The 15748-nt window shown below is 40.7% G+C and overlaps 1 protein-coding gene across 1 annotated transcript in view; it reads left to right on the top strand.

Moving 5' to 3' along the window:
- Window positions 1-15437, top strand: part of TMEM242 (transmembrane protein 242) — a 33090-nt gene extending 17653 nt beyond the window's left edge. Inside the window, exon 4 of the mRNA XM_048844155.2 lies at window positions 14967-15437. Coding sequence (XP_048700112.1) covers window positions 14967-15065 — 99 coding nt within the window. The 3' untranslated portion in view covers window positions 15066-15437. The remainder of the gene's footprint in view (window positions 1-14966) is intronic.
- Window positions 15438-15748: the final 311 nt, after the last annotated feature.

The raw sequence follows: 15748 nt of genomic DNA, 5'->3' as shown, positions 1-15748 counted from the left end.
CACCTTTATCCGGTGATCCCCCTCTAGTTCAAACAGGGAGTCCTGAACAGAGTCAACCAGTACCCCATTCGCCCTAGTTGGTCACCATATAACAGTCTGAACACTGTATCCTCCCTATGTCCCTAAATGAAGTTGTCTCCCTGATTCAAGCCTGGCAGGTCTTCCCCTGCAGTTTGGGTCTGCCTGTTCTGGTAGGTGAACCCCAGGGGAGCCCAAATTACACTGCACTCCAGTGCCCTTCCCTGATCTCTTCCCCTTGGGCCCCGAGGGCTTCTCTTCTGGCTTGACGCCATTCTTAGTGTGACTTGGGCCTTAGATCAAACAACATAAGGTCAGAAAAGGGGAGGACTTCCTCTAGACTGTAGTCCCCCTGGGCACCAAGAGTGGGTTCTGATCCTGATTTAATCACTGCCTTCAAAAGGCTGGCTACAGGGCCCCAGTCTCAGCCTAACACCACCGTAGGCTAGGGCAGATACTGAGCCGCAGCCATACTAAAGTCAACTTCTTGGGCCCCCATGGTCAATCTAACACTGAGTGTGGAGTAAAGCAAGACATCTCCTAGAACGCAGCCACATACACCCATTCTGCACCCCGTAGAGCCCCAGAAGCTACAAACTGCTCCTGTACAAATGTCTGTCCCAAGCCAGAATCCAGCACTGTGGTTCCCTCTATTGTGATTGGCACACCATACCCCTTCAGGCCAAGGGGTTCCTCCATGAATTATAAAGCACAGGCATGGGTCTAGTCATGCTGCATCTAGGGACTGTCTTTATAACCATGGCCTTCCTGACCCCAGGTAAAGCAAGTTAGGAGACATCCCCCAACCCTTTTATTTCATCAGTACCCCTCTACTACTGGCTCTTTACCTGTCATCCCTGGTGTGCTTGTCAGGCTTGGCCCCAGGGCCAATCCCTTGGGAGAGCACAAACATATCCCACAGTTTACTGATGGTCTGCTTGAAGGGGGTCTTGCAGCCTGTGCCCATCCTCTTATAGACTGAGGCAGTGGAATTGGGATTCTTGGGCTTTTTTGTCAGTTGTCTAATTTTGCCTCCAGAAAGTGTTCCACGAGGTGGATTGCCTCTTCTACACGTATGAGCAGGACGCCTTGGGTCTGGCCAGCAGGCTCTGGCAGAACTGTTCTAAGGTACCATCTCCACTATTTCCATGAGGGAGTGATCCTCTGTATTTAACCAACAAGTGCTAAAACCATGGCACCACTGCACTATCACCCTAAAGTGGAAGTCTGGGGAAAACAGTTTCTGTCTAAATCGCTGGTGATCCCCTTCTTCACTGAGCTGTAAGTGACCTAATATGGCAGCCTTGAACGTCCCATAATCTTTTGCTGCAGACACACCTAGAACCCAGTACTATACCTGTGCCTCTCCAGTTCAATAGGGTGCTATCTGAGTGGCCCAAGCTTTCCAGGGCCATAGTGGGTATTTACTACTCTGCAGTTAAAAACCCGTGGCTGGCCCATGCCAGCTGACTTAGGCTCATGGGGCTCAGCCTAACGGGCTGTTAATTGCAGTGTATATATTCAGGCTCAGGCTGGAGCTCGAGCTCTAGGACTCTGTAAAGTGGGAGGGTCCCGGGGTTTGGGCTGCAGCCAGAGCCCAAACATATACACGACAATTAAACACCCCCTTATCCCAGCTCTTTACCCCGACTCAGCTGGCACAGGCCAGCTGTGGGTGTCTAATTGTGGGTGTCTAATATCATGATAGGTCTTAGCCACCCACTCAAAGGTTTCTAGGAAGGCCACCAGGTCATCATCTGGTCCCATCTTAGTGAGGGCTCCTCCCTCCCACATTGGCAGCCATGGCCCTGCACCAACCTGTGGAGCCTGGGGGTCCCAATGCAGACGTTTGCGTACGAATGGCTGCTGGTCCTCCTGCTGGTTCTCCTCTCTTTGTAACTGCTGCTGTAACTGTTGCTGTGCTAGGATCAGTTGCAGCTCCTAGTGTTGCTGCTCTCCCATCCATTTCCCCAGAATTTCAGGATCCATGTTTCTCCCTGGTCAGTAGCAAGCTATGCCCATGTTCTCCACCAGTGTACACTCTAGCTATAGGTTGGTGATAGACTTGTCAGCCACACCCAGTTTAGGTGTCTGTCACTTTCTTCAGAGCTCTGTTTGTTGGCTTCACAAAGAGTGTAAAAAGTAACACAAACAACACCTTGGTTAGGGGGTTCAGACAGGGGTCATCTGGCCTCTAGTAGCTGCCAGGTAGGGCCCTTTCCAATTCCAGGGGCCTCTACAGCTACTGCAGCCTCCTGCTCTGGTTACCAGAGTGTATCGTCTCTCTTGGTTCCCCTCTCGGAGCTGAGTTCTCCTTTATATTGTCCTGCTGAGCATATGGGCCAATCATAGATTCATAGATACTAAGGTCAGAAGGGACCATTATGATCATCTAGTCTGACCTCCTGCACAACGCAGGCCACAGAATCTCACCCACCCACTCCTGCGATAAACCTCACCTATGTCTGAACCATGGTTTAAAGACTTCAAGGAACAGAGAATCCTCCAACAAGTGACCCGTGCCCCATGCTACAGAGGAAGGCGAAAAACCTCCAGTGCCTCTTCCAACCTGCCCTGGAGGAAAATTCCTTCCCGACTCCAAATATGGCGATCAGCTAAACCCTGAACATATGGGCAAGATTCACCAGCCAGATACTACAGAAAATTCTTTCCTGGGTAACTCAGATCCCACCCCATCTAACATCCCATCACAGGCCATTAGGCCTATTTACCATGAATATTTAAAGATCAATTAATTACCAAAATCATGTTATCCCGTGAGATGCTGATCGGCTGTATCACCTGATTCAGAGCATCTGTTTGCTGGGCTTCTCTATGGTGCAGGGTTGTCTGCTCCCTGTCCCCCAATCCTGCCTCTGGGCTGTTAAAGGGCCAGATCGGGGTTTGGATCAGGCGCCGGGTGCGAAAGCATTGCAACTGAAGATCTTCTTTCTCAAGGTTAAATATATATTTTGCAGAATAGTGCAGAGAAAAAACTGTATTCTGCCTTAAAACAATTTAATTTCCACCTACTTCCATGCTCAAAAAACAGTCAGAACACAGCATTCCTGTAAGTTTCATCAGAAATTTTTAGATGAAGTGTTTTTTTCATTAGAAAATGCTTGTTTATCAAAACCTAAACTTTTTGTGAGAAAGGGTCAATTTAGATGAATTTCCTGTTTCAACATTTTTAAGGGGAAAAAAAACAGATTTGAACTTGTCATAATGTTGCGTTTTGACATTTTCTAAATAAAAACTTAATTTTTTGAGTTCTAAATGACTTTCTTAATTACATTTATAGTAAAAAAAAGTTCAAAATTGAAACTAAATATTTTGAAATTGAGATGAACTGTTTTGATTGACTTGAACTGAACATTTTTTTTTAGTTTGCAAAAGTTTTAGAGATTTTTTTCATCCTGATTCAGGATGGGAAATTTTTTTGAAATCTCAAATATTTTAATGGGACAGGAAAATCTCACAGCTCTCTAAATGGCAGTGTTCTCCCGCTCTGCAATTAGTTCACCCACCACACACAATTTTTATTGTTTGTAAGCCATCTTCCAAATCTATATCTGAAATTAACTCTAATATGTATTATACTTCTATGTTAGTTCAAGGTAACAAAGGCATTTGGGGAGTAAGACAGTGTAGTACCTTAGACTAGTCCTGATCCAGCAAAGCTCCTAAGCAGTGTCCGTAATTTTAAGCATACCAGTAATTTCATTAAACTCACATTGGACCTTAGTCCACTTCTTTCCATGTCTATAAACCTGCAGTGACATACCTGGATATCCTGGGTGGGGGATAACTGCTGACAAAACGTATAACTGATTTTCTTTTTTAAACTGGTTTTCTAAAAATCATCTAATTTTTTAAAATTTATTTAAAAGGATTCTGGGCTCAGTTCTGTTCTTGGCTGCATTAGAGTAACTGCCATTAAAGACAATGGGAATTGTGTCCATGTAACGGAGGGTAAAATTTAGCCTGCTGTCAGGATACTTTATCATTACTATGATGACTTATTGTTCTTAGTAGACGCTTGAAACAGAAACTTAGTACTTTACAGAATGCGGCCAAATTCTACAGTTTTATTTCTTTGGCATTACCTCATATTATAACCCTTCAATTAAACTAAGTTATAGTATACTAATTAAAAAAATGGTAAAAACCTAAGCTGATTTGTTAGAACTAATATGACTTGCCAAACACATCCGACCAATCTTTTTGTTTTCCTCTCCTTTGTCTGTATAAATTATAAGCATTTGGGAGCAGAAACTTGTTTTCTTACATGTCCGTGTAGCACTGTGGTTCTCAATCTATTTACCATTGTGGATCACTTCCAATACTCCGTATATGGCCCGGAGGATGTGACATGAGCCGCAGCTGTGTGCTGATTGAGCCACAAGCACCCATGGGCCACAGGTTGAGAACCACTGGATAGCGTCATGCACACCACATAGCTCCTAGCTCTGTTTAAAGTCTGATATAGACAGGGACCTGTTTTGAAGAGGAAATAATTTCTTCTCATTTTGAAGAGGTCTTCCAGGACCCATCGTTCCAGCCAAGCATGCTACTTACTCCATTCTTCTTGCTCCTGCTGCCCTGGAAAGCTTGCTTGACTCACGAAGTCTGACTCCCATGTGGCAGACTGCCAGGCTGTCCCATTTAAACTTCCTCTTATACTGTACTCAACATAAATACATAACCAGAAATCTTCATATTGTCACAATTGAGTAGAATCATTATGTTCTAGCAGAGATTATTACATCAAAAGAGAGCTCTGTCACATAAGAGTCCTTTTGTCTTAAGTCAACATATGGAGCAAAGAACATTTTTATATGTAATTGTAAGCTAATTCCAAGCACCATCACAAATCAGTTATTCTAAGTGAACATATGTGATGACGACAACTTTTCTATTAACTTTAATTCTAGTTTCCTTACAATTATAATAGCTACAATATGTCAATAGCACAAAACACTTGAAAAATGTGTAATAGTTTAGCAGTTTTGCAGCAGTTATGGTTGAGTTGTGATTACATATTTTAAACTAGAGGTAATAAGCAATATATTTTTGTTTTAATTAAACATGCAGCTGTAGCATTTGGCAGCTATCGAAACATACCTTTGAATGCCTATTTTCTACCACCAGCTGATTATGATTCTTCTTCTAAAGCCAGAAAAATGCCCCCAGCATTTGTAGAGCTGAAATGTACAATTAACAGTCAAGATAAACTGAGTCATAAAAGTCCTTTTGCTTGTGCTGCCTTCAATAAATCAGTTTTTTATCACCTCAGAAATAGAGATGTTCTCTTTCTCTTAGGAAAAAGGCAAGGATGATTCGTGAAGGATATTTGTGGTGTCTTTTTTTTCTTGTTGCTTACACATCTGTTGTATGGGAAGCAGGGAAAATTCTGGGGAAGAATCACATGGTAATTCATGACTAATGTAGTTATTAATTAGAGTTTGTCATCTTTGTGACAACTTCTAACACACTATTCTGTTTTCATTTATCTTAACCTTTAAAAAATGTTAACAGTACAAACACTGTTAACACTGCACAGCTTGTACGTACAGCTAAAATAATTAAAACACAAAAGACGTGCATGCCATTGTTTGTTAGTGAGGGCACTGCCACAGATTTGCTGTATGGCCTTGGGTAGGTGATGTAACCTCTGTATCTCCATTTAACCATCTGTAGAACCGCAATAATATTTTCCCTCTTTAGGGGGTCAGGTGTTTGGTTTAATTCTAGAAGACCTCCTTGAAAAGTACATGTAAGTACAAAGTAAAAGTAGCACTAAATATGGATAAACTTCAAAAAGGAAATAAATACAAAGAGACAGGATCTCAAAGAAAGCATCCCTTTGGCATTCATAAGGCTACATCTACACTACAAGCTAAGGGTGTGATTCTCCTGTACACATAGTCGCGCCAGCTTGCTGAGAGGTACCACAAGTATAAAAGAAGTGTAGCCACAGCAGCACTGGTAGTAGCAGCAGAGGCAGCCACACTGCTATTCATACTCATGCTAGTTCGCTGAGAACTAGCATGAGTATGTGTACACGAGCAGGGGAAACACACCCCAAGCTCATAGTGTAGATGTAGACTAAATTGTACTAAGATTTATAGATCTGAACCAAACACAAGCATGTCTTAATGATAAGGGCTGAATTTTGATGATAAATAAACAATTGCTGTTATCAAAGCAGTGAATTACTTAGAATCATTAAATCAATTTCTTCTTTTTTAGTTTTGTTTTTTTTTAATCCTCACTGAGGTTAAATTGATACCATTTCTTTTCTCTGATCATGTTTCTGGATGAAGTATACAACAACATACATGACTACTATTTATTCCTTTCCTTTTTGTTGTTGTTGCTGTTGCTATTTTATGTTCAGATAACGTAATTCAAATCTTCCCACTTTTTCTCTGATCTAGTTTTCTTAACATAAAGCAATTTATTTAATCTTTATCTTTATAGTAGTATTACCTTATATAATTTTTAAAAATAAGGTGGGTTATTGATATAGTTTAGCAATTCACCATCTTTCTTTTTACACTCAGGATTTTGCTATGGTGCTCAAGCTGCCTGGTTAGAATTTATGTTGAGAGGCGTTGTCAGCATCATATATGTATTGCTAGTACTGCTCCCAAGAAGTAAAAGAATGGCCCATAAACTTCCGCCATACATCTTCCAAATAATAAAGCACAACAGGACGTTTGCTGAAGGAATGAGGTCTGAATCCTATTCTGATTGATTTTATTGGGGCTGTAATCTCTGCCATTGACAGCAGAAGCAACTGTAGCAAAGGGAAGTAGGTTAGGAATAGAGGAAGGTGGTGATATGATTACATATTGAAATTAAGTCTCTTTAGGAATTTTATGACTATAATGTCCTCTGAAGAGGTTTCTAGCTGTGTTACCAATGATTGAAGACAAAAGAGGTAGTACAAAATAGCAATCAGCTGTTTGTGTAGCAGCTCCACATTCAGTTGCTTCTCTTAGGATTTGGGCCTTATGTCTGATCCTGCCTCCTCAGATACATACTTGTCTTACCAAAAATTTGAATAAGATGTGTCTGAAACATGCAAAATATCATAATGCTAAAGCTTAGCACCATGGAATCCTATTGTCATCTTAATGGAACATGGGAACACTATGCCTGTCTTCTGCTTGTTGGTCAAAAACCCCCAAATGCTCTGTTGTTTAACTAAAAGTGCCAAGTCTTCACGCATCTCATAGGATATGTCTACACTACCTGCTGCATCGTCGGGCAGCAATCGATCCAATGGGGGTCGATTTATCACATCTAGTCTAGATGAGAGCACTCTCCCGTCGACTCCTGTACTCCACCACTGCGAGAGGCGCAGGCAGAGTCGACGGGGGAGCGGCAGCAGTCGACTCACCCAAGTGAAGATACAGCGGTGAGTAGATCTAAGTACGTCGACTTCAGCTATGTTATTCATGGAGCTGAAGTTGCGTAACTTAGATTGAATCTTTTACCCCCCCAGTGTAGACCAGGGCGCATATATATATATATATCCTGGATCTATTGGGTGAAATTCACCTTTCTGTAAGAGGGTCAGCACAGGGTTTATCCAACACTGAAATGAGAAGGTGGGATTTAAGTGGTGCAGATGCCGTGTGCTGACCCAGTACATAGGAGTGAATTACACATGTAAATTATACACTCCCCAGGTATAAATTATTGTGTATAAATAGAGAAAAAAACAGTGACATGAGTCTTTTTGGGAGCTGTCTGGCTATATGTGACTTTTACACATTTTTCATTTAACTCAAAGACCCAAACTGCAGCGCTCAAGGACTACAATTGCATGACACTCATCCTCTGATTTTGGGTCCATTAACCAATATGTTTTATGTGTCTGTATATTTAGATTGTTTTGTTTGATTATGAAATTAAGAATATTATCAATAGCATAAGGAATCAAGTGTGATTCAGTAACAATGACTACTATTGGCACCATGAACCTATTTTCATATTTGGTCATTTAGCACAGCAGTTCTCAAACTTTGGGTCATGACCCCTTTTAAATGGGGTTGCCAGGGCTGACGTAGAATTGCTGGGGCCTGGGACCAAAGCCCAAGCCCAAGCCCCACCACCCGGGACCTTCAGCTCTGGATGTCGGGGCTCAGGTTACAGGCCCTCTGCATGGGGCTGAAGCCCTTGGGCTTTGACTCCTTCCCCACCACAGGGCGGCAGGGCTCAGGCTTTGGTCCTCCCTCCCGAGGTCATGTAGTAATTTTTGTTGTCAGAAGGGGGTCATGGTTCAATGAAGTTTGAGAACCCCGATTTAGCATTTGGATGTATTTTTAAGACAGCCATGATGGAAAATTAGACTCCATTTGTGAGAGAACACACTGGAGTGGAAATTGCTTATACAAAATGGAGTAAAATTCTACACAAAATATAGTATGTCTGTCAGTGAAGTAAAAGGTATGTCACTACTTCTCAGCCATGGCATGCAAGCCTCATACCATATTAAGCTGTAACACTCAGAGTTTTTGGAGTAAAATTCCTTTTGCTTCCTGATTTAAGCACCATTGAAATCAATGGGAGTTTTACCATTGACTAAAACTGAAGTCAGATTGGTGCAGAAAGACTGACATTTTGCAGTTGCATGTATTGTTTGCTTCAAGGAAATAATATGTACCTTCCAGATTTAAGTCTCTTTTTTTGTTTTAGAAAAAACAAGATAGACGTTTCTAGGATTTTAAGATAAAATTTTCTTTGATTTCTCTGAACCTGAGAAAGGAATAACTTTATAAACAAATTAAAAATTCATATATCTACACTTAAAAAAAAGAAAAGAAAAAAAAGAAATTTCTCTCTTTTGGCATTGCTCAGAGTTAGATCTCTGATCTCTCTTCTGATTTAAAATAATCTCCAAAATCATCCTTTGCTATCAATATAAGGAAGTATAACTTTACATTCTCTAACTCATATCTATTAGAGGCCTTACTGTGACTGTAGATGTATAAATACAAACATCCAGACTAAAACTACCAATGCTACTACAAGAAGTTAAATAATATACCTACAAAGATTCATCCAGCCAGAACAAGGCTTCTAAATTTTTTTGTGGTGTATGTTATCTACCCTCTCATTCAAAATTGCATGGACTCTCTCTCATTTGCATAATATCCTGTGGCAACGATACCAATTGTTTACATGGAAAAGTAACATTAGAAGTGTCTTTATGTATTTGCATCTGTTAGTGTGATATACCAGCTGGAAGAAGGAGACGTAGAATCATCTGACCACCCAGCTCTCTGCAGTGCACCAGTACAATTTGAGAAAGAAGCAGGGTGGATTGATTTAAATCAGAGTAATTTTAAATCACTGCTTTTAATCATTTAAATCAGCAAGCAGGAAATCTTCAATTTTAAGCTTGTTCCGCATTTATATTTTTTAGTTATTTTCCTAAAGAAAGATTGAATTTCATTGGTTGGTAACTGTTAAAACATGTTGATTTGCAACTAAATATAACCTTTATACTAAATTTGGTACTTCTTTTTGCCAACCAGGAGGATACACTATATCTGTACATATTGATTTAAGGAGTTATATAACTTAACTTACATTTGTTCAGATTCTTAATTTTTTTACATTTTATGTTAGAAAATAGTGAATGATGAACTTTTTATTTACTAGAATTAATGTTTTTACTTGTGATTTGTGTCAAGCTGAATTTGGATAGCAATTCAAATTCAACAAAAATGCACAAAAACAGCACTTATAGTTTTTTAAATTAAATCTACTTTAAATGTGCTGAATACGTACGAATTTTTTTTATCAAAAAGTGCATCAAGTATGTTTTGTATTTAAAACTGATTTATTAAACAAAGGAAGTTCTACTATCTGTAGTCAGTGAATTAAAGTGATGGTTTCTGGTCACCATGTCTTTCATCTCACACCTAGTTTTTATACATAGTCTGGAAGAGGAAAACAAGCTTTTCTGGTTTTTCAACTGCCAGTTGGTTTCTTGACTTTGAATGTACTATTCATTAAACTGAACTATTTGAATAAAATGAAATGAAGAAAACATTCTTTTTGCACCTGCAAAAGAGGCTGGTTTAGTGCTTCAGCAAACTCTATGCAGGTGTTTGGCAGTGACTTCCACCAGTTAAGTGGTTTGACTTTCTTTAAAACTTAGCAGCAAACATGTATGACTTGATATTTTTTGTATTTAAGTGATTTTAATAGATTATAACTTTAGGCCTTAACATATGTTGTAAATTTCATATTTAATTTTAAATAGGTTTGTGTTTAATAGATGAATCTGTATTTAATTTAAATTTTTAAAAATCCATTTTTTAAAAAATCATAGATTTTTATCTACGCTGGATAGAAGATAAAAATCTAATCTTTTCAAGCTCTTCTATTGGTAAATGTTGTTAAACATTGATTTCTCCATATACACACATTTTAATTGATAATCTAAATTTACAGATAGGCAAAGTAAAAAAAATGAATTAGGCTTGTGAATGAACAATAAAAACAGGTATGATTTTTTGATTTGAGGATATTTACTTGGTATATTTTGACATGCGATGTTGATAGTGTTTTAATGGTTTATAACTTTTTGAATCTCAATATCTACTGTCATTTAATAATGCAAATAGAGAAAAATAAAAAAAAATGCTTAAAATAAGCATCGATATTATCCATCTAAATTATTTTAAAAAAATAATTGAATTCTGCCAAGCCTAAAGATAGAGTGGCTTTGAGGAAAAGGGTACCCTTTTTAAAGCCAGCACAGCTTCATTTTCATTGGGATTCCCTTTACAAAATAAATTTTCCTCCCTCTTCATAAATTTTAATTTTTAAAAGAAATATGTGAAAATAATATAAAGTATGGTACATCTATATTAATTTATGATTATGTACACAATATGGCTGAGATTCTGGAAACACTCATGCTTAACTTTATGCACTGTGAGTTCAATTGATTTCAGTGAGACTACTCATTGCATAAAGTTAAGCACACATGCAAGTCTTTGCAGGATCAGTGCGCACTATGGCATTATACCGTCCTAAAGGTTAGAATTCTCTGTTTCTCTGCATAAGCCTTAAAACACAATCCAGAAGACAGGTTAATAAACATTCCTATGACAATACAGAGTAGAGTAGTTAAGATGAAGTGTGATATGCTGCCTAGACTGACCTTTTAGATGCTATTTTCTTACACCTGTAATTTTTGAATAATTAGGGAAGATTTATGGTAGTTTTCCAATCCAGCATGAGAGCTGAGATTTTGAAAAAGGGCATTTTTTCTATGCTCATTTTAGAGGTCATTTTGCACATTGGCATAAAATCACCGACAATGAGTGTTCCACTTTACCTAGAAAATCAGAGAATTACCTTGAGCTAGCAGGCTGTCCACTCCGCTCTTAGAATATTTGGAGGGGCTGCATGCTCCTCACTTTCTAAGAATAACTCACTGTTTCTGTATGCTCACCAAGATCTGCATTTGCTAACTGGTATGACAGCAATAATTTTGAGATTTGGGGAAAGGCAGTAAGAATAACAACCCTCTGTGATTCTCTTAATAAATCCAAAGCCTCTGAATTCAGTATAAGGCCACCTTTCTCATCTGTTTGTCATATAAAATTGAGTAAGGATGATTAGAATATAAGACATATGCATACTGTATTCTGCTCCCAGTCACTATTCCATTTCAGAGTATCTAACCTCGTTTGACATGGAAGATAATGTAAGCAATTTTAACTGGCACAAGTACTAAAATAGAAAACTAATAATCCTCAGAATCCGGGTTGCCTATTATGAATGTCAAACATTAAAGAGAACATTCCTTTGAAAAACTTTCACTCTAGGATTCATAAAGACGCTCCAACCCCACCCTCTTTCCATTCATTTTAATATGAACGGACCCATAAGTGCTCTCTGTAATAGTACGATCCCCATTTTTGTGTGACATTCTGACAATAATGTACATTAAAAAGACATTATTTAATAGAAGATGCTTTTAGGTCCCTTCTTTTTCTCCTGAGGTGGGATCATTAGGTTAAGATAAAAAAAACGTTATCCGTAGCTATTAGAGATTATTTAATGCAGTAAGGTAGATGAGACCCTTTTAGAAAGAAGCCTGACAGTCAGAGGTGGAACAGTCACTGCAATTTATTTGGTAAGAAAAAATAGCCTCAGGTTTTGCAGTATCTACGATAAAAAAATAAAGTTCCATTGAGTGAAATTCACTTCAGAGAGCTGCCTCCAGGAATTAAGCATGCAGGGATGTTAAATCAGGGAATGTGGTACACGTTCTTCACATAAGGTTAGGTTTAGAACAGGGGCGGGCAAACTTTTTGGCCTGAGGGCCACATCGAGTTTCCAAAATTGTTTAGAGTGCCGGTTAGGGGAGGCTGTGCCTCCCCAAACAGTCACGAGTGGCCTGGCCCCCGCCCCCATCTGACCTCCCCTGCTTCTCGCCCCCTGACGGCCCCCCCCCCGGGACTCCTATCCCATCCACCCCGCCCTGCTCCCTGTCCCCTGACCACCCCTGGAGCCCCCATCCCTGACTGCCCCCCGCCGCCCCATCGAACCCCTCCTCTCATTCCTGACTGCCCCCCGGGACTCCTGCCACATCCAACCACCCCTTCTCCCTGTCCCCTGACTGACCCCGGAACTCCTGCCCCTGACTTTCCCCTGCCGCCCCATCCAACTCCCCTCTCCTTCCTGACTGCCCCGCCAGGATCCCTGCCCCCATTCAATCCCCCTGTTCCCCGCCCTCTGACCGCCCTGCCCCCTATCCACACTCCCACTCCCTGACCACCACCCCAAACTCCCCTGCCCTCTATCCAACCTGCCCTGCTCCCTGCCCCCTAACCGCGCTGCCTGGAGTACCGGTGGCTGGTGGCGCTATAGCTGCGCCGCCCAGAGCACCAGGACAGGCAGCCGCGCCGCCCGGCTGGAGCCAGCCACGCCACCGCGCAGCACAGAGCGCCGGGTCAGGCTGCAGCTCTGCAGCTGTGCTGCCCGGCAAGAGCTCGCAGCCCCGATGCCCAGAGCATTGCGCCAGCAGCGCAGAGAGCTGAAGCTGTGGGGGAGGGAGAATAGCAGGGGAGGGGCTGGGGGCTAGCTTCCCAGGCCAGGACCTCAGGGGCTGAGCAGGAGGGTCCCGCAGGCTGGATGTGGCCTGTGGGGCATAGTTTGCCCACCTCTGGTTTAGAAAGACGATGTTAGAGAGGGGCATGTGATAGTGAAACTAGCAGAGAAATGTACAATACCGTCTACTGGTGTTCAATTTACTAACTTAATTGAAGATATCATTACAATTGAACTATGTACCCTAGTGTTGCTGACAATAATAAAGAGCCATTTCAAAACATTGCATAACTCAGTACATTGCACATTAGCGTTTATTATTAAATTCATTTTAGTTTGAGACTATTGGTATGTATTGCGGGAATGTGGAAGGTAAAGATCACTGTGTAATTTGTGTTCATAAGAAAGACTTTGTTAGGTTAGGTTCCACCTGAAGAGCAGTGATCTTTAAATGAGAAGATGAGGGTTTAGATATAAAGTAAAAAGCGTGCTAGTCACCTCAAAAGAGCAAGTAAAGACATGGGGTCCAATTCTTGAATCTGATATCAATGGTACAAAGGGGGTGTACAGCTGGACTGATGAGCCCCTGAACATTTCCTCAGCATGGGGGAATCACTGATTAATGTAGAGCGGCCTGTATGCCATCCAGGGCCTAGCATAGCCAGAGTACAGCAACACTACAGTGATCCCCAGCCGCTCACCAGCCCTTTTGGGCTATTGGCAGTTAGATGCATGTCAGAGCAGCCCTGAGGCTGCTGTCAGTTATTTTGGGGATTGAACTGAGTCCTGTGCCAAGCATAGCTGGGCCAGACCAAAGAATCGGACTCATGGTTCGTGGAAGGTACTGGCTTGTCCCCAGCCCTGAAGGACCCACTGCCACAGCCAGATTCTTTCCAGACACAATTTTAGTTTCCAGACATAGGGAGAACCTCCCCACCCCCACCACAAAACAGTTCCTCAGCCAACCCCTGGGATAAAGCTCCCAGGCACTTTTCTCCTTTGCCTCTCTCAGTCCCTCCTGCTTCAGGACCTATTGCAGGATTCTTCTGTGCTCTTTTAACTGAGCACTGGCTCCCAAGTCTCACTCTCTGGAAGCTCTTTTTCCCCAGCAGGTTCCTTCTGCCTCCCCTCCCTGGGGACACTGGCAGCCTGTCCCAGAGAATTTCCTACTGCTCCTGTTCTCCCTTCCTTACTGACTGACACTGTAGACAGAGATAGGAATTTCAGATCTCATTTTTCCTTATTATTGCTGTACACTTTACATGCTTCCCTTAAAAAATATCAAAACCAGGCTTCTTATTGCATCACATATATTCACATCTTAGGATCAAACAGAATTAAGTTATGTAATATAGTTGAGGGATTTTGTATCCACTTTTTAGAGTCCCTGGTACATATTTATAGACTACCAGGCTTTCATTAAAGTGTCTTTCTCCCATTTAAAATGTTCTTAATCTTTCTTTCTTTCTTTAGGAGGAATATGCACTACAGTCAGAATCTGTACTCCTGCCATTCAAGTAATTTCCCTTCCTCCCCCAAGTAAAAATTCTTACTTATATTATAGCTGTGTAGGGAATCATTTGGAAGCAAAGAATCTAAGGAAGACAGCCTGGACAGTCTTGCAGAGTTAGGAACCCAGGGCGTTGTCCTTAGATATGTTTGTTTTCTGACTTGTTGAGATAAAATGTCCACAGGTGGAAAGTCTTAGATTTTAATTGCTTTCGGAGTCTCTCTCTCTCTTTCTCATGTCAGGCAACCAGATTTTGTTGAGTAACCCAAGGTTGCGAGGTGTATCTGTCTTGATTTATTTCCTCTACAACAACTACTGACTAATTTAATATTTTCAACCTCCCTTATAGATGCAAGAATTTCGTCATAAAATGCAATCAATATTTCCAGCAATTCCTAAAAGTGCAGAGCACTCAGTTGAATGGGAAGACTTACTGAAATCCAAATGAAAGGAGCAGAAAGGATTCGGAATTTTATACTTCAGTGGGAGAGACTGCAGAACTTGTGGAAAAATCCCATCTAAAAAAATAAGAAAGAAAGACTGATTTGAATGCATGGAAGTGAGCAAATTAGTGACTGTTTGCTGAACATGGGGGCGGCAGTTATTATTTTAACAGCAAAAGAACTGTTATGTTTTTGCTGTTACTTTTTCATCATCATCACTAGAGTTGAATTGTGGAGAAAAGAATTTTATGGGATACCTTGGGCTGAACTTGAAAGAATAATATAACTGTATGAGAACGTGTTTCAGTAAAACAAAAATCAAACAAAAAACTGATCTTGAGTGGATATTTACAATAAAATATAGTTGCAAACTCTTACCCTCTCTTGCTTCTTGGATAAAATTCTAGGTTGTTTGGAAAATAAGGAACAGCTGTAATTTCATTTACATTTACCTGTCTTATTAGGAATAAAGGTGGCTCAGTCCATCACATCAGATCAGTTAATACAGTCTGCAGAAAAGGTATGTAATGGGTTACCTCAATTCCTGAGGATAGAAGAGATACCTGAATAATACCTATGGAGGGAGGGCTGAACACATCCAGCATACCAAGGGTATACAAGAAAGATCTATCTGGTTTCCTCTATAAAGTGAAGGATGTTCTCTCTATAAAAAAACATTTTTTGATCC

This window comes from Caretta caretta, chromosome 3, assembly GCF_965140235.1.
Source record: "Caretta caretta isolate rCarCar2 chromosome 3, rCarCar1.hap1, whole genome shotgun sequence".
Taxonomy (NCBI): Eukaryota; Metazoa; Chordata; order Testudines; family Cheloniidae; genus Caretta; species Caretta caretta.
The sequence above is the reverse complement of the archived record's forward strand: the minus strand, read 5'-3'. Positions and strand labels throughout refer to the sequence as shown.